Source organism: Netta rufina (genome assembly GCF_964035555.1).
Source record: "Netta rufina genome assembly, chromosome: Z".
Classification (NCBI taxonomy): Eukaryota; Metazoa; Chordata; class Aves; order Anseriformes; family Anatidae; genus Netta; species Netta rufina.
In genome coordinates, this window is record NC_140126.1 from 10,184,973 (window position 1) to 10,204,711 (window position 19,739).

The 19,739-nt window shown below is 38.0% G+C and overlaps 2 protein-coding genes across 6 annotated transcripts in view; one reads left to right on the forward strand and one right to left on the reverse strand.

Moving 5' to 3' along the window:
* Positions 1-11,897, forward strand: part of LOC311221349 (oncostatin-M-specific receptor subunit beta-like) — a 32,442-nt gene extending 20,545 nt beyond the window's left edge. The window contains exons 8-18 of one of the 4 annotated variants that reach the window (XM_084305257.1): positions 495-631; positions 1,882-2,041; positions 2,581-2,657; positions 3,057-3,279; positions 3,891-4,091; positions 5,432-5,533; positions 5,962-6,141; positions 7,563-7,727; positions 9,134-9,212; positions 9,490-9,562; positions 10,923-11,897. In XM_084305257.1, the coding sequence (XP_084161383.1) occupies positions 495-631; positions 1,882-2,041; positions 2,581-2,657; positions 3,057-3,279; positions 3,891-4,091; positions 5,432-5,533; positions 5,962-6,141; positions 7,563-7,727; positions 9,134-9,212; positions 9,490-9,562; positions 10,923-11,384 (1,859 nt within the window). In that variant the 3' untranslated portion in view covers positions 11,385-11,897. The remainder of the gene's footprint in view (positions 1-494; positions 632-1,881; positions 2,042-2,580; positions 2,658-3,056; positions 3,280-3,890; positions 4,092-5,431; positions 5,534-5,961; positions 6,142-7,562; positions 7,728-9,133; positions 9,213-9,489; positions 9,563-10,922) is intronic. The other 3 variants (XM_084305258.1, XM_084305260.1, XM_084305259.1) reach the window with 3 other exon arrangements.
* Positions 11,898-13,019: 1,122 nt separating this feature from the next.
* RICTOR (RPTOR independent companion of MTOR complex 2) overlaps positions 13,020-19,739 on the reverse strand; it is a 77,842-nt gene continuing 71,122 nt past the window's right edge. The window contains exons 35-37 of one of the 2 annotated variants that reach the window (XM_084305256.1): positions 19,136-19,259; positions 18,079-18,217; positions 13,020-17,913 (exon numbers count right to left, since the gene is read on the reverse strand). In XM_084305256.1, the coding sequence (XP_084161382.1) occupies positions 17,839-17,913; positions 18,079-18,217; positions 19,136-19,259 (338 nt within the window). In that variant the 3' untranslated portion in view covers positions 13,020-17,838. The remainder of the gene's footprint in view (positions 17,914-18,078; positions 18,218-19,135; positions 19,260-19,739) is intronic. The other variant, XM_084305255.1, reaches the window with a different exon arrangement.

The window sequence follows — 19,739 nt, forward strand, 5'->3', positions numbered from 1 at the left end:
GGAAATGGATCAGGAAGAAAGTGGAAGAGTATTCAGGCCCTGGATTATAGGATTCAACTGAATTTGCAATAAAAGTTTCTGACTGTTTCTTTTGTTCATTATGTTCTAAAACATCTCCAAGTCAGCACAAGGTTTTATTGTTTATTATTATGTTTATTATTATTATTATATTTTTATTTTTATTTTAACTGGTATGACTTGTATAACATTTACAGAGTCACAGAACATTTTAGGTTGGAAGGGACCTCTGGAGGTCATCTCGTCCAACCCTTCTCTTCAAGAAGGGCCGCCTATAGTGCAGGCTGCCCAGGACTTTAGGCATTATATTTAAATTCTGAAATTAATTTTTACTAATTTATATCTGCTTTTCCTAGACTGGCAGAGAAATTTTAGTCTGTATTTCATATTTGCTTTTATAGCTCAGCTGAAATACCTTAAAATACATTTGTGTATATTGTGGTTTACAAGCGCTAACACAGACTTTCCATTGGCAGTTTATCCTCTACCACCTTTCCAGCTGTGGGAAGAATGCACAGATACAGAAATCAAGTTACATTGGAACCACCAAAATAAAGGAATTGAACTGTTTTGTCAGACTGAAGTGTTACAACCCAATGGGAAAGCAGAACTGGTATGAAAACTGCGTTTCATACACAAAAACATAGCAAGAATCTTTTGGACTTGAAATACAAAAATAATTCCTCAGCAGTATGAGTACACTGTAAATCTTGTGAGCATGCTAATGTGTCAATTTTCTGGATTTGTTTGCTTCCAAGCTTAATGTGCGTTGTGTGGCCCACATGGCCTGCTGTTGCTGGCACTAGTTCATACTTCCAACACTGCCTAAGCTGCTTCCTGAAGTGTGTGGTGTGGCTGGTCTGTAAACATGGCTCTGTCCTCTGCCAAATGTCCTCTGACTTTGAGATCTGCAGGAGTAGATGAAAATAATTATAGGCTATATAATTGCTGTCGTTATGACTACTGCAGATCTTTTTTTTTTTTTTTTTCTGTGTTTTTGTAACTGATACAAATGGTAGAGAGGTGTCTTCAACGACCACACTTGTTTGACATTAGTCCAGGAGCTTTCTCTGTACTATTGGCTGCACTTAATGGTAGCGTGTATGATTTCTAGTGGGGAAACCCCAGAACAGTTTTTCTTCACATCCTCTTCAACCTCCTTGAAAATTGTTTCAGTAGGCTCCTCATCTTCTTCCACCTCTTTTACAAACAATGAGGTTGACTGACTTTTTGCATGTGTACTGTGGTTTCTTTGTAGCCTTTTTCTTATGAGAGCAGCTTGCATTTAGTGTATTAAAGAGCATTATGAGATCAGGAACAACCTGTGCTCTGTCTTAAGTATTGCCTAAGAGCTGTTAGATCAAATCATTGCTGCAGTTGTCCATTGCAGGAGACAGTATAGATGAGAGGCTTAAAAGCATGCTCACTTCTTGACTCTTACTGGAACTCACCCTGTCTCTTAGAAGAGAGCAAGCAAAAGGCTGGGAGAAATGGAAAGAAAGGCAGCTGTGCATATGCTTAGAGCAGCATCCTACTTAAATGAGCTGAGTAAGAGACCCAGATAAGATGAGAACAAAGTCTCAGTAAATTCCCTCTGCTTTAATGTAAACAGTATTAATTTGACAGGCAGTGAGTGCCTCCTACTCAGATGGTTACATAGAGCCAGCTTGCAGAACTCTTTTTGGATCTCCCAGTCTTTGGATCTCGTGTATATCTTTTTCTTTTTTTTCTTTAAACTGTTGTTCCTCTGTTATCTTCTCCAAGTCTAGCTTTACTGGATATTGTAGGATCTAGGGATAGAACTAGTTTTTCAAACAAAAACCTGTTGCTTATGAAGCCAAAATGAGCTGTTCTGTTTTGCAGTACAATGGTTCAGACACGCAGCTACATCATACCAGCATCACCCTGGGTGGACTGCAGCCATTCACTAAATACACAGCTAGAGTACGTTGCGGGGCAGCAAAGAACTTCTGGAGGTGGAGTGAATGGAGCAAAGCCCAAACCATCAGAACGAAGGAAGCAGGTATGTCTGTTGTATTGAGGAGGGAAGCTTGAAAGATGTTCTTCATTTGAGACTTGTTTGTTATTTTCTACTCTTCTGCTGTGTTGCTAAAGCAGAGGCCACTGCATACATGAAAGTAGAAGCACACTAAGCAAACTTTAAAAGGGTGGCTTTATAAACAACTTTCATCGTATGCACTGGTCTTTGCCATTTCATCCGTTGTAGACAGTGGGAAATCCAGATGACTGGGAAGATGGCTGGACTGAGTAACAGTGTTCTGTGGGGGCTAGAGGAACAGTGCAGAGATGGGAACAAATATCTGGGAAATGAAAGCAAAGAATGGTTTTCTAGGGAGATGAACCTCACATGCATTCAGGAAAAAAAAAAAAAAAAAAAAAAAAAAAAAACAAGATTTGAAGACAACAAGAAGTTAAAGGATAATGTTTTAGCAAGATCTGAGAGTGATTGGGAAAGAGAGGTTTTGGGGGCTGAATCTGTTCAAATGGGAGCAATAGCCTCTCTGCACCTAGAACATCTTTGTTTTGCTGTATTTATTCCAGCTCCATCAGGGAAAGTGGACATCTGGAGAGAAATTACACCAGTTCTGAGGGGGCGGAACGTGACCTTGTTCTGGAAGGTGTGACGTGGGTACAGAAATGGAAATAAAACTCTTAATAAATGGGTTGGAAACTTCTTCCATGGACTTCAACAAGTCTATGTGCACTTACTAGCAATTCAGTATGGAAATGTCATCCAAGTCAAATATTATTTATAGCCTATTTCAGGATGTTTTTAGCTGTGTGATGGTGTGTCATCTTGACATTTCAGGCCTATATACTTCTATTTTATTATATTACTGATACTACATTTCCATTTCAGTCAGTATGAATTATGCTTGCATGCAAACAAGTGTCCATATTGTTGCAGAAATAATACATTAAAGTAGTTATTTAAAGTTCTAATTGTTCCTCTCATTTTTTTTTTCAGCAAAATTTGCTACATAATTTGTGTCTACTCACATATTTTTTTTCCCTAGCAAGAACCAGGATTTCGAGCAAATGCAAGAAGTATTTCATATGAAATAACCTGGGAAAAAGTAGAAGACAGCTCTAAAGCTGAATGCATCTCCCTGTCATCGGCCTATAATAGCACAAGGATTTTCATTGATAATCATCCCTACAGAATCACTATCATGGCAAAAAACAATGTTAATTATTCACTTCCTTCAATACTGATCATCCCTGGAGCTACAGGTAACGGTAGGAGTATTTTCAGTTAAACCTAGATTTCCATTATCAAAGTTTTATGTGCACTTGTTATAAGTGAAATAGTAATTCATCATCTTGGGGGAATAAATTAATCAGACCCAATAACTGAAATCACTGCTATCTGGAAATTATTACTGTATTTTGGCCTATATGGTGTTAACTGTGTTTGTTTTAAGCTTAAGTGCTTTGATTCATCCCTCACAACAGAAAGTCTGTTTTCCACAGAGAGTTTCTGCAGAGCAAAGCGTGGTTAGCCTTCAGCTAGGTCTCGCACCTTCAGAAAGGGCCCTGAAGGAGCAGCCTTCCTCACAGGGAAGTTTGTGCATGCAATTAGCCTTTCGTGATTTCCATACATGACTCCAGGCTTATGCAGCTGAGTTCTTTTTCTGATAATAATAATTACTGGATGATTTTTGAGACGTCGATTTTCATTATATGAAGGGATCAGTTTTCAGCAGGTGAAAGAGCCTAAATGTCTGATCAAGAAGGAGCACAACCCTTTTATTATTATTACAACTGCTTAACACAGGAACAATATTGACCTTCATTTTTGCAGGTCTCCTGCAGGAAAGTAATAAAAACTCTGTTTTTTTCATTCCTAGGCACTGAAAAAATGCTCAGTGACTCAGAGCTTAAAGAAGAGAAGGTTAATGGTACAGAGGATGGCATTTTGATTTCCTGGGAGCCCAGACATGCATATGACAGTTATGTTATTGATTGGTGTAACTTTCCGATGTCACAGCCTTGTGATTTGCAGTGGGAGAGATTTGGGCCCAGCACTTCCAGTGCTCTAATCAGCTCAGGTGAAAGCAGAATAATTTTTCTTTCTGATACCTGTGGAGCAATTCTTTTATTGTAGTGTCGTGGTTTAACCCGGCCAGCAGCTAAACACCACGCAGCTGTTCGCTCACCCTCTCCCTCCCTCTCTGGGACGGGGGAGAGAAATGGAAAGTGAAGCCTGTGAGTTGAGATAAAGACAGTTTAATAAGACAGGAAAATAATAATAATAATAATAATAATAATAACAACAACAACAACAACAACAATAACAATAATAATACAATGATGATAATATTACTACTACTAATAATATGTACAAACAAGTGATGCACAATGCAATGGCTCACCACCCGCTGACCGATGCCCAGCTTAACCCCGAGCAGTCCGGCCCCCTCCCCCCGGCTAGCCACCCCTATATATTGTTTAGCATGACGTCAGATGGTATGGAATACCCCTTTGGCTAGTTTGGGTCACCTGTCCTGGGTCTGTCCCCTCCCAGCTCTTACTGCACCCCCAGCCTGCCCATTGGCAGGACAGAGCAAAAGGCTGAGATGTCCTTGGCTTGGTATAAGCACTGCTCTGCAACAATGAAAACATCAGGGTGTTATCAGCACTCTTCTCATCCTAAGCCAAAACACAGCATTCCACCAGCTACTAGAAAGAAAAATAACTCTGTTCTAACCGAAACCAGGACATGTAGACATTAATTGAATTTAGGATGTGTGTGGAATATTGAAGTCTGTGCAGTGCAGGTGCAGTTCTGTAATAACATGTGACATCATGTTTTGCCCAGCAGCTGAAATAAACACCATAAACGTGTCAGCACCACTGAGCCCTGGAAATCAGAACAATATTTTAGCAAAACTCTTCTGAGTAGCTTGAAGTAACATCTTGTAGGGGAGTAGTAGTGTTGGTGAAGGAGTTCAAAATCTGTTTCAGCAGAAGACATACAAAATGGAGCTCTGCCTTATCTATAACATGGGTGAGAAGTTTAGACTCAGGCAAGATAACACCCAATCCACAGTGAGAGGTTTAGTGCTCTCAGTGTAACACAGAGAATGTCTCAGCAGCAGTTGGGTGTATTTCATCTCAGTGGTGGCCATTTGACCCCAGTTCTTTCTGGCCATGTGAAAGTCACTGTGATATACTTCTGCAGCTGTGGGAATACAGCCTTCCCAGACTTTCTTGCAGATGAGAGTTCACGTTGGAATGAAACCCGTTTGATTAAAATTTGACAGAACATACTTCAATTTGCAATAAAGAAACTACACCGCAACTGATTAAAAACAAACAAAACAAAAACAAGCCAACAGGGTAACCTGCCTCCTCACCAATTTATGTAATCAGTTCTACTCTTTTCTAGCTGCTTTTGTTCCAGGGGTAAGATACAACTTTCGTGTCTATGGCTCAACTGCTAATAGAGCCTCCTTGTTGGAGAGGAAGACTGGTTATCTCAAGGAGCAACGTAAGTTGGCAGTATATTTAGGGTTTGTATATTGGCTCAATTCATCTGTCACAAACAGAGCAATTCCACAGCTCTCATCTGAATAGATGTGACATGTAATTGCTGTGTTGTTTCTGTATCATCAGAGAAACATTTACAAGTTGTAAAACAATCTGCATGCCCAATACAGAGGATATGTGACTAGTGCAGTTAACATGTTAAGTCCCATCAAACTGGGGAAACTAAGCCATGATTAGCAGTCACTGCTGTGCATATAATGTGGGCTACATGAACACTGAAGGTGGCAGATATTTTGGAGTTCTTTGGCTTTGTTCATTTTTTAAGAGCAAGATAGAAACACCACATAGGAATTTAGAACTTTTTCAAGTGGGACGATACACATTATTAACGGGTAATGGCAAGTTTAATGTGAATTTCCATTCCTCCAGCTCCTGAGTTCTGCACTGAGGTGAAAAACATTGAACTGAGTAACCATGCAGTGACACTATTTTGGGATCCTTGCCCCACAAACAAGACAGACCGTGGTTTTCTAAGAGGTTACCGCATTTATGTATCACCCGTTCAAGAGGATTGCAATTTGAAAGGATCCAAAAAACATGTTCATTCAGGTAACTGAGCCCTGGGATTTGATTTAGGAAGTTCTGTCACTGAGACAGGTGAGAAACTTTTGTGGCTGATACTGAAGACTCTTGGAAATTTCACGTTGGGCAGGCAAATTAGCCCATAGGTAAGGCATAGATTTCAACACCTGCTGCTTTCGATTCCTCCCACGTGTTTGAGGTGTTAGTGTGCAGAAGTAGGGTCCTGGCTTTATACAGACTTGTAGCCTCCTGTCCTGTTTTCCATATATCCCTTCAACTTTATTGTGAGCTCCAGAAAGGATTCTTGTGGGAAAAGATTCTCCTCTGCAGGAGGAGTCAGTTTCTGCCTTTTGCAGTCTGAGTTCTGGAGAATTCCCAAAACATCTGTTTGTGGTCTGCTTGGACGAGAGTCATAAGAAGTATGTTAGTTTTACTAGGTTTTTAGAAACAGATGGAATGCCATTTATTTCCGTCAGAATTGGATCACAGTGGAAATTCCCCATTTAAATTCCTTTATAATGAAAGTATTTGTGGCTGTGCTCTACCATGGAGTTCCTCAGGCAGCAGAACTAAGCCACGGGGTGGCACAAAACCATGTTTAAATTTTTATTTCTGTTTTTCCTGCTTCATACTCAAAACTGCTCTGGATGACTTTGCGTTAAAATTTCCAGGTGTTTCCAATCCATTCAAGGTGTTTTTTTTTTCTTTTTTTTTTTTTTTTTCTCATTTATTTTCTTTCTTTTTTTTTTTTTTTCCCTTTACTTCTTCTTTTAGGTTTGTCATGTTATCTCTGATTCTTCTGTTCAGTAGACGATTACCAAGCTGAAAAGCATAGGTTGAACTGGAGAAGTATTATGTAAAAGTTCTTGCCAAAACTAAACTAAACACTGAAGTACCACAGTTCTGCAAGTAACCCCACCTAGACTTAAAATGCTTAAATCAAAGATTTGCTGTTTTCCAGTTGCCTGAGCTGGCAGATAAAGGGTGTGACTGGAAACGGGAAATAAGCTAACCCTTCCCTCCCTGGGGTCCAGGAGTTGCACAATAAGGAGTTTTTGTTTTCTTTTGTATTTGAGGCAGAGGTTTCTTCCTTTCAATTATCTTGAAAAAAACTTCACCTAAACTTAAGGGCTACCATATTCCAGGAAAAAAAAAAAAAAAAAAAAAAAAAAAGCTAAGAAACAAATCAAGCTGTAGTAAGAGGAAATGGAAATACAGAGTTGCAGCTTCTGACAGCAGGTTGTTAGGTGGTCTACCGCAGGACGGCTGATGCTGCAAGAGTCCAGTTAGGAGGGATGTGAGCCCAGCCCAGTGGCACTGAGTCAGGATGACTATCATTCTCAGAAAAAAGTGTGCAGATTACAAAGAAAGCAAACTGTAAATGTTCTGTTATTTCAGTGGTTTAGCAAACTTGGTTAAGCTGATTTGTAACATCTGTTTCATTTTAGATGGCTCAGTGCTATGTAAATACACAATCGAAAACCCAGAAGAAAGGAGATACACTGTGAAACACCTAACTTCAAACACGAAATACAAATTAGCAGTTGTAGCCTACACTGAAGGAGGAGAGTTTCCTGAGCTTAACTTCATGTACATAGATACACCATTTGACTGTGAGTATTGGCAGTAAGATTATTTTTTTTCTCCTAGAAGAAAGATGGGAGGATGTTTGAGGTTAGAATGACCTTTCTTTCTCAAGGGAAAACCATTTAATTTTCAAAGCACTTGAGAAATGATCTAATTGAGAAATGAAATACGCATGCCATCATGACATTTTAGTACTTTGAAGTAGCTACATCTTTAATTTAGAATTAAAAAAAATTACAACAATATTTAAATCTCATATCGTTCTGGGAAGTAGCATAATGCATGCAGATTTGCAGGACTAGTGAGTCCTGTTTGGTAGATCATTGAAGAGCTGCGTCTGGATTTAAGTTGTTTCCTAGTATGGAAAAAACTACAGACCTGTGTGCAAATAGAGAATTTCTGTACAGACTCTTGAACTTCTAATGTTGGTTGTTATTCTCATCAGTCTTTAAAGCCCCTGCCAAGCTAATTCCTGCATAAGCCAGAAAGAGGGCTGTTGGTTTGAGCATTGTAGTTAACTGACTGGGCAGATAAAAGCAGAGCAGGAAATTACATGCCTGTAGTTCTGTTCTCTTGAAAACGCCACTCAGTAGTCTTAGCTGTGAGATGTGTAACCCAAATTGGAATTGCCTAGTTTTGAAAAATTTGCCTGGAGTGAAGGTGGATGCGGAGGAAAAGAGGAGGCGTTGTCTCATGCAAGGACACTTCATGTTTTATGCTAACTAGCAAAAGTGTCTAAATGCTCACGGCTCCCTTGCAGAGGCGGTTCTGCCTCTTGCACCTGTGTTCCAGCTTCCATGCTCCAACCTGTTCTTGTGCAGATAGACTTTTGTACTGGCTTAAGTCAGGAAAGATAAAAAGGAGAATGTAACATGTTTCTTTTCCTGCTGTGGTTTGTGGTAGGGACACACAAGTCGGATGACAGGCCAAGATGGCAGGAGCCAGTGCAAATGGGGAGAGAGCACTTGTTCTTTGTAAGGGCCTGCATCTAGTAGCCTGAGCCATTTGTGAAAAACATTTTCTAAGGCTGTGTTTTATATCCAGTATTAAAAATACTGAGATTCTTATGTCAGCATAAATCCTAGAAGAGGAAGACTAGTGCAGTGCTAGTGTCTATATTTAACAAATAGTTAAGTGAGATTACTATTGCTTTAGCTCTTGGAAATTATAGTTACAATTAAGAAGCCAACTTGAGTGCAAAATGAAGGAATCTAGTAACACTTAAATTTTGGTAATCAATATCTAAAGACATACAGTTGTATCCCAGAACTTACAGCCAAAATATTTTGCAACCACAGAACACATAATTTCACTGCTGAGTTTGTGGCCCATATCCCATATTGATGGTATTTTTGTTCCAGAAAATCAGGCTGTGTTGACTATAACAAAGGAGATGCAGAAAACAAGATTTTAAAGTATTTTTCTTTCACAGCAGACATGATGTACCTTCTAGTCCTGCTAGTGATAGTTCCTTCACTAATAGTAGCTATATGCGTCTGGAAGATGAAGTGGTAAGTTACAATGCATTTTATTTCTGTAGCCAGAGAATGCAACTGCTGTAATTTACAAGTTGCAGCTGCTGCTTGTTGCTCCCAGCCTGTTGTAAGGCCCCATTCATTTTTCCTTTGACTGTCTGCCTGTGTGGACATTGGAAATATTTGGCTTGCAGCATTTCTGAGACGCTCATCATTTACATCTGTTCCTGTACACATCTGTATGTTGCTTCTGCTGGTAGAATGTGCTTTGATAAGAAAACAAAACTGACTTGTTTTGCTGTCTTATTTCCAGGGTGAAGGAGTGCTGCTGTCCTGTAATACCTAGTCCTAACAAAAGCAAAGTGCTGTCATTCAAAGAGTTTAAGGTAAGGTCACTGAACATCTATTATTTTTAATTTTTCCATTCTTGATTAGTGGAGGTTTTCCTTTGATGGCTGCATACAAAATGAGTGATATTTATTATACATAAATTAATATAACTTAATATCATAATTTACCGATCAGTTTATATGCTTCAATCTCTTACTGTAAAAAGTGAAAGCAAAAACATAGCATAGTCTGAGTTGGAATGGACCCACAAGAGTTACTGAGTCCAACTCCTGGCTCTACACAGGACCACCCAAAAATCAGACCCTGTGTCTGAGAACATTGTCCATACACTTCTTGAACTCCAGCAGCTCAGTGCTGTGCCCACTGCCCTGGGGAATCCGTCCCAGTGCCTGACCACCCTCTGGGTGCAGACCCTTTCCCTAACCCCCAGCCTGACCCTCCCCTGTCCCAGCTCCATGTCGGTCCCTCCGGTACTGTTGCTGTCCCTGGAGGCAAATCAGAGCCTGCCATTATACAAATCAAACAGTAAATGAAATCTTTTGATAGAGTAGGTGCTTCTTCAGTATTACTGTTCAAAACACAGTACTCTCTGAACTCAGCAGACCATACTGCATTATGGTGCACTTTGCTGTGTGCAGCCTGTGAATGCTGTCCATCCTGCTGCCTGTGTCACCTACTGAAAGGCAAAGGAGAGCATGGTAATTGATCCACTTGAGGGTCCTTGGGAGAATCTGCCAGGCATTGACAGATCTGACAGTGAAAAAAGAGCAGAAGGCCATCATCTTCCCCTGCAGGCCCTTGAGCCAGGAGCTGCTGCCTCAACACCGTGTGTAAAATAAGAGTAACGAAAGGATGACTGTGTCTCACCTTAGCAAGTGTGGTGGCTGCTTCTGCTATTTATTCCACACAATGGGAGAAGTCTAAAACTTAAGCCATAGGCTGCTGCCTTCCCACTGTTTCACACTTCAAAACTGCACAGATAAAAACACTGAGGAAGTCTTTAAAATAGAGGGACATCATAGAATCATCTAGATTGGAAAAATTTTATTAAGTTCAACCATTAGCCTGGCCTGCTGCGTGCCATCACTAAACCCCATCCCTTCAGCGTCATGGACGTGTCTCATAAATGTCTCCAGGGCTGGGAACTCTGCCACTTCCTTAGGCAGCCCATTCCAATGATGTTTCCCTTCTGTATCAGAAATACTCTGATAAATTTCACATAAAATCCCTCTTCCATTAAATGTTTTGTACAGATTTTCCATTATGTTGGTTTATATGAAAAGTCCAAACTCAAAAAATCTATAAGGTAATTTTAGAAGTGCTTGAAGTTATTACTCACTTTCCTTTACTCTGGACTTCTTTCATTGAATAATTTTTGTTATGTTTCTCCTGTAGATTGGGCCTGAGAAAGTTCTAAAAATAAGTGACTGCACTCCTGACACCCTAGCAGTGGATAATAAGGTCGAAGCCCAGAAATTACATCTACAGAGCCTGATGCCTTCAACGCCAACAGAAGATAAGACTGACGTCCACAATTCTTTCTGGGATTATCATAATGAAAATGAAAACGAAAATGAAAAGAGGAACTTTACATCCACACCTACACCTCAGACTCATACTTGGTTTGAAAATTTGGCTTATTCTTCTCATCTTGCAGTTGAATCTGACCCCTATCAATTGCCAGAGACACTAGAAACCAGCAAGGCAGAAGTGTCAGCAGTGCCGTACCAGCCCCAGTACTACCTCAGTATTTTGAATGATGATGTTCCCTCATCACCCGGAGAGGCAGCTGGCAGGAAGACCAGTTTGAGATATATTTCACAAACAGATGTACACTGCATTGGGAGGAGGCTTTGATGTACCCTCTTTGATCATCTGTCCAATGTTTGGGTTACAAAATGGAAACAGGAATTTCTGAAACCACTGCAGCTTCTCTTTTTGACAGAGGCTTTCACAAGCCCAGATGCCTTAGTTCTGTTGACTGTTCAAAGCTGTTGGTTCAGGACTAGTTCAAAAACACTGACTTTGCACTGGAATGATGCATACTATAGTTTGAACACAAATTACTGTTATTATGTAAAATTTGCAAGCCAATATTGCATGGCCTATAACAAGCAGAGGGAACCATTGTTCTAGCAGAGCAACTGTTTGCAGAGGTGTTACCGAGGCACATAACCTTTTCCAGCATTAACCCTTGCACTTAGCAAACTCCAGACAACAAGGTAAGTAGACATAGTAGTCATATGCAAACATATATCAATCCCCTTTCCAAAGAACATCATATGCAGGATCCATATCAGCTAGATCTTCCACTGCTATGTTTGCATGTTTAACAAAAAAAAAAAAAAAAAAAAAAAAAAAACAACAAACTTCCTCTAGCTAGCACTGAAGGACATGATAGTTGTGATTTCAAAACTTACCAGAACATTCACTTTTTATCTTGCAGCATTTGTAGAAAAGGAATTGAATACCATAGATTTCTTATAACTCCCAGAATCCACACAGTAGGCTGAGGTAAACTTGGTATTCCATTCTGATTTTTAAAAACTGTACATTTCTAATGAAGCAACCTAGATACTATTGTATCTGAAAAACCTTCATTTCAAAAAAGAAGCATTAAAAAAGGCTTGAAAGATATTCTGTATCAGGAACTACATGTGTAAGGAATTCTGATACAGAAACTTCACTCAAGAAGTCAGATTAAATTTCATTTTAAATTTCAGCATGGTGCAGGTTAGTCATGCCAGAGGGGATAGCTCTAACAAGGCACGATTTCCTACATCTGAGCTGTTGTAGCTTGGCTGCAGTAATTCAGCAGAGGAAGCTAGCAGAAGGGATACTGGGGGTGGAGGTAAAGCAGCCAGCACTGCCTTCATGGTGTGGTGAGACACTGTGGCCTCTCAGGAGTTCCCATCTCAGCTCCAGCAGAGGTGGCTCTCCTGGTCATTCCCAGGGAGATCCTCCACTAATGGCATTTTATAATCTGAAGGCAAGGCAATGGTTTACTAGGTACTGCTCTGCTTGGAGACATGAGGAAGTTACCTCCTCTTTATCTATAAAACCTTCTGCATGCTGGGCCTGATGGCTGCTGATTCTTGAAACTGCCTGTGCTGTAAAATACAGGCACAAACTGTTCCAAGGGGGATAAAGCCTTTGTGCAGGTTAAAGGAGGCAGTCAGGGCACTAGCACTAACAATTACAAAAATATTTCTGACATAAGGGTAGAGAGGCATATATTTTTTTGTTTCTTTTAAAGACCTGTCTTGTATTAGTGCTTGAAAATGAGCTAAAAATGAAACAAGGCATAAAGTTTTGTGTTGTTTATAATTCAACTTTTACAGCTGTTGTTGAAATGCTGACACTTAAAATGTATGAAAATCACAATGGAAAGTAACTCAGTCTCTGTCAGTACTCAAAATTTTTAAATAAATATGGTGTACAAACTATCAGAGTCCCCTGCTATTTTTAGAAGACATCTTACAAAAAAATAATGTATACTTTTGACAAAAAAAAAATGTTTATTTGGAAAGCTTCAGGTTGTTCTAGTTAGTTAGCAACTTACAAATATAAATAAAGTTCCAACTCATTCCTACTGCTGAGAGGTACATATGAGACCAGAACAACTATAAGAAGTTTAAGTACATTTTATTAACAATGCATCCCTTTGATAAGATTACGCTTCAGAAGGCTTTTAATGCCCATAGACATGAACTGTACACACTATACAAAAAAAACACAAAAAAAATCAAGGTGGGCAATACCATTTTGGGACAAGCCTCTGTTTAAATTATACACAGCTCAATGCAATATTCTTACGGAAAATATATAAATACTTTTTCTTTCTATGTTACAGGTATACAATATAAATCAGATTTCAATGTCTGTTCAGTGACCTACAAACACTAGAACCTCCCAATATGTAGCAGCGTATTACTAAATAAAAAAAGACAATGTGGAACAGGGAGAATAAGTTTTGAGAGTTTCCTTGATCCCCACCTCTCCTTAGAACGATTAATTTACACAATCTCTTGTAATGCAGTTTTAGGGATGCTGACAGCCCAGTAAAGGAACAATTTTTCAATTAAATCTATAAAACATCTGCCTTTACTTCCTAAGACATTGCATCTTGTGCTGAAACAACCTATTCAGTGGTGAAATGGCATGTTACACTTTTTGGCATAAATTACATTTCTCTAATTAAATAGTGTATTTTACAAAGCAATTCAAGCAAAATGTGCAATTTCTGCATGCTGTGGCATTGCTATCAACCTATGTTACAAAAATAATCCAAAGAAAACCCAGATTCTTTAATTGAAAACAACTATCCAGGGAACCAGAACTGAGTTAGACAAAAAAAAAAAAAAGGAAAGAGATAGGAGCTTCTACCAAGATACAAATGTGTTTTCTAGCATGTTCCCAAAGGTCTTTTATAGTTCTCAGATTTTACTCTCACCTTGTACCCACCTTTAAAATGCACATGATAGCAGTAGCTAGAACTTAAAAGTAAAAAAGTTAGAAGCTTTCAACTGGCTCCACAGCAAAGCACCCAGTAACAGGACTGTGGTGCAGCCCTGTGGGAGGAGAACAGAGAGCTTGGAACTGCTCCAAAGCCTGGCCTAAATTCCTACACCTCAACTCCTCAGCTTGAGCTCATATTCACGAGCTAACATAAGATTCCTGAAGTCCAAAAAAACAGATACCATGACAAGAACATAGACTATGAAGCAGGAACAACTCTGATCTCTTGTTGGGCTTTAATTATCTACCCTTTTGAAACACTTCTCAAAATAGCTACCCTTCTTCTTCAGGCACTGTGAATCACTGATGGTGCTATAATTTTTTCATCTTCTCACTGCAAATTAGAACTCTCTCATTCAAGACATGTTTAAAACATAACAAAAAGATGAGTGGTACTCTTACTCCTTTTAAAATGTTTATAAGGCAGCTTACCTTAGTGTGCCACCCTTAACTACTGAATACTGTGACTTGGGAGAAAAAACATCCAACAAAGAAAACAAAGAGAGCATCTTTCAGGTACATGTGTCAAATAAAATATAAGAACTGCCACATGAGGAAAAGTGACCATCTCCAGTACAAGATGCCAGGGGTCCAGCATGTAAGCTAAGTACCTCAAAGCCTGACCCATTTATGACAGCTGGGAGCATTCAGCATCTCAATTTCAGATACCAAAAACACCCCTTTCTCCAAAAGGGTACTCACACCACCCAGCCTTGTTCTCCTCCCTGCTCAGTGGAGAGAAACAGGTCATCCGGGAAATAATTCAGAGTGCTTTAGTCAGATCTCTGCCCTTTGGAAAGCGCCATACCTTTCCACTGACTGTAAACGACAACTAAGAAAGTGAGCCAGATAATTTAGTAGGCTAAATTTCATTGTTTTCATAGTCAAGCTCTTCTTCCTGTGAAGGCTTTCACCTCAGACCTGTCTGAATATTCTGTATTAGCATATTCCATCAGTCAGGATTTTTCTTTGCCACAGCAAACTGAATTTCTATATAGTGTCAATAAGCACTATCTGCTTTAACAATTGTCTGACCATATTCCAAACCATTAGGACTGGAAAAAATATGAAGTGAGTGGTCTGTCAGCTTCCCTTCCTACCCTTTCTAGGAAAAGTGGAAGAATTCTTTATTAGGTTTAATACATGTACTTTTTTTTTTTTTTTTTTTTTTTTTAAGTTTTATCATGAAGCAAATAAAGTTCCAAAATAAGAATTTTTTTACGGGATATTTTAAAGAAATTGATAGAATTAGAAATTCACAGTTTATAACTAGACCAATATCAAATTCCTTCAATAATAGTATCCCTTCATTTGCCAATTAAAATGAAACACTAATGTGAGCTTAATGTAAATTAATTCTAGAAATGTATGTTATGTACAGACTTTACACCCTATATGCATACATGTTGAAATCTACTGACACTCATACACTTTTAGAAAAAACATTTAAACTGTATTTGCAGCAGTAATTCGTACATCAAGTTTCTGTTGTCATAGATCCCCAAACAAGCAAGTATTTCAGAAAAAGTAAGATGGAGAAGCTTTCAAAAGTATATTGACATTGCTTTTGCTTACCTTTTTCAGAGGCCTTCCTATTGCGCTTTCTACTTTAAGTGCTATTAAACTGGTAACAAATGAACAAGGGTGTTTTATTTAAATACAGGCGATAAAACTTGTTTATTTTGCTTAAATGCAGAAAAATAACATGGAGTTGTTCGATGTAACCCCATCTAGTTATTAAAACAAATCTCTTATACTCTAGCCTAACTGAGGTAGTGTTTGAAACTACGGTATAAGATACACCAGCCCCATTTTTGGGAAAACTACATTACTTCCTTTGGAGTATATACCACTATTTGGTCTACTTTGACTGAGATTTTGGTTTTTACAGAAGCATTTATTCCTTATGACCAGAGAATTCCAATATTAATGGTGTGGTATGTTTTCAGAACATTTCAAACATGTCTTGACATGTAGACATATTATTTGTGTCACTGACCACAGAAGATCTGAATAGGTTTCTTTTTGCTCCTTCTTTCAGTGGAAACTCATGAAACGACAGTCTCAGGAATTAGATTTTGCTATGAGCAGCAACTTACAAATCTGCTTTATGAGACCCTGATGGCATACAGTGCACATAAAAACTCAGTGAAGTGATACCTGCAAAGCAGTGCCTATGTGGCAAGATGAAATTTCCAATAAGAGCAAGTAAATTTCCTGTTTCACTGGGAATAATGTTTTACTGTTCACAAGACAACTGACTGAAATGTTCAGTAGCATAGCTAGTAAGAACGGGATTATGAGTATCAGGATAAATTTTCACTTATGTATTAATCAACAATTATAAAAAATGGTAAAAGTGAATGGATAAAAATACGTTCTACTTAGTACAGTCCAGCTGAGTTATTCTCCTATATCAAAATCAAAGGGCAACCCCTTCTATTACAGGCATTCTAACAAAGGTGGCCATGCTACTGTATATATATACACATTTGCATATATTTATATTACCTTTGTACAAAGGCTTCTGAATCTTTAGATGCATGATAAGTGATGGGGACTTTTACTTTTTTCATTAAGCTTGCACTCATTACTTTAGAAACCTCACTAGTAGCATAATAGCGTCAACTGTTTTCCTCATTAACAGTCACTGTATTATGTAACTTTTGCAACAAGTGTCAAACACCAATATAAAGTTTTAAGTCCTGCTGCTTCAAAATTTGTACTTAAGGCTTTTCACTACAATTATTAGTACTATTTGATGCTTGATTACTCATCCACTGAAAATTCAATCAAACCTTTGTTTTTACAAAAGGCTGTTTCCATGGAACTTGGAAAATTGCTCATATTACATCTTTTCACAAAAGCAGCGATGATTAATGTCTTCAAGTTTAGTTTATACAATATTCATTTATCTGATACAAATCATGCTTGTTAAAGATTTTTAGTTAAGAATAAGACCAACATTCATACTATATGAGCATGAGTGTAGTAACTGCAAACACATGCATATCATTCAGGGAAAACAATTTGATTCCAGCATTTTAGCTTTAAATGATTTGTTATTTTAAAATCAAACTGTAGTGAAAATCCTTAACTGGTTCAGATAAGATACATATATGTAAATGTAATGAAATTGGAGAGACTGCTAATAAAATGACTTAAAACTACAGTAATATTAAAATAACTTAAAGGAAACCTCAGATTCACAGAGGCTTTTTTTTTTCTGTCTGAAGTTACAAATCCCCCAAGTAGTGTTACAAACAGTACAAAAACCAACAGAGAAGAGCTAACATTTATCCCCTGGTGTCCATGATCACAGCATGGCTCCCCATTGCTGACAACGGAATGCACCCTCATCTCACCAACTCCTGGTATGCTGGGTTTTAAAACAAAACAAAACAAAAACAAACAAAAACAAAAAGCAAGGCATCATTCTGCTTCTCCAGAACAGAATTAGAAGTCAATCAAGTCAATCATATAAGATGTCTCTGTGTTCTTTGTTTTGTTTTAAATTTATGGTTAAAAAATGAAATGAAAACTTGTGGAGGTGTTCAGTGCTCGGCTCTTGCATATTCTGGTAATTACTATTATTAGAACTATGGTAATGTTTAATATATCCCCAAGGGGCTCAAAAGTTGGTTGAGGAAGAAAGTTATCGGTTCACTCTTCAGGTACCAGTAGCTTCTGGAACGGTCTAGAAGATGATGATCCAAACTTTATTTTCCAGTCAATCAGAAGTTGTCTGAGGATTTCAGAAAGTCTGTATGCAATGCACTGCGTGGAACAGACGTCAGGATTCAGCTGATGTATCAATTACAGGTTGTTTTGTTGGTGTTGCTAAAATAGCCTCTGCTTCCTCATGCATCTAAAAGACAGACAGACGAAGTATTAATGTTGTTAGAAATTTTACCAGAATGACATCACAAAATGTTTTTTTTTAATACATGCCTGAAAACATTACTCAGAACATGAAACCTGCACCCCTTTGGCGCATTTTGGTGAATTCAAAGCATCTCAACCCTCCACTTACTTGTAAGAACTGCACATCTTGAAATAGCTCCTGAATGAATCTTCGAGATGGGAGTCGAAATGTACAATGTGCTAACAAGTAGGACACCTCAGAGTAAAGGCATATGTCATCAAATGCTTGGGGATACTTCTCCTTAATTCTGATCAACAGGAAAAACAGAATTTTAAAAGTCCTGAGCAGATTTCCATCATATTTTTAAAAACTGTTAAGTTTTGATTGTCATCATTAAACTAGAGCTCTTCAGTAATAAGGCATTATAAATTCTGGATATGAAGAAGAACAATCAGAACAGACAGCATGATTTTCTACCAAATTGGAAGAAATCTCTATTGATGACACAAAATAGAATATATCTAACTTCAAAAGATGTACAGAGCACCTGAGATCACCAATGCTAACAGTAGAATTTGAAAGATAACAGCGTATCAAAGACAACGCTCCCATATGTACCAACAATACCAAAAATATATATAGAAAATCTAACTTAATATCTGTATTTTATAAGTAAAATGAACACTACCGAATTTTCGTTTAGCAGCTGATGGTTTTTAACATCACTAGTCCAGAAATTTACACTTTTTATTATGTTTAGTACATATACATTATTCCTGTATTTTTAACAGGAGTTTTGCCTGCAAATTAATGCCAGTGGTTGCATTGTTTCTTAAAACAGATTTGTGTTTCTCAAGTTACTTTCAAATTGTCACTCTGGTTACCTGATATATCTTGCTTGGCACAAATAAACATGAAATAATTACCGTTTCTTTTTCAAAGATTCAGGACATACTGAGTTTACAATGAAACATCACTACAGTTAAATTACTAATTTGAAAAGGAGTGGTAGGAGTATGACAATGAAGATGGAGCAAATAATATTATATGGAAGATCATTTCCTTAGCTTTTACATTATGTTCAGCAGCTATCTCCAGTAATCCACAATAATACCTGCTTGATGGCATTTTGAAAAGTCAGAATCAGGTGAACCACTATCTCAGAGAACTTAGAAAATACGTACAGCTAAATATTGACAAAACATTTGAAATGTATTTAACTTACGTCAGGAGTCCAGTTTCATGGCCCTTAGTTCCCACTGAACTACTCAAATTGATTACTAAACGTAAGACTTCTTTCCGCAGAAGTATTCTGCACACTGGTGTATCATCCGGGATTGATTTTACTCCTGGAAAAATAAATTCAACCATATGAAGTTCAAGCAGGAAGTCTTTGGTTATGCTAATCTTATGCCACGGAAGTCTGTTTTGGCATTTTATATACATGTGCATACATACAAACATGTACACAGATTTACATATATATTATGAACTACCAATAAATATCCTAATTAAAACTTAAAATTAAAAATTTTAACATAATATCATTGTTTTTCCAAGATAAACTTCACAAGTTCTGTGAGACGTGGAAGAACTGAAAACTAACACTGAGATTCAACTACAGTTCTGTCTCTATCACTAACGCATGTTGCTAGGGTATTACCTTCTCTGTTTGTATCAAATCCTAGAAGCTAGCAACCAGCTACTTCATAACAAATTATCATAATTCAAAATAGAAAACGCAAGTCTAGTAACAAAACCTCTCTCTAACAGAAATTTGGTAATTTTGTTTTTAAAAACTTTTTTTTCCCCTACAGTTGGGTAAAAAA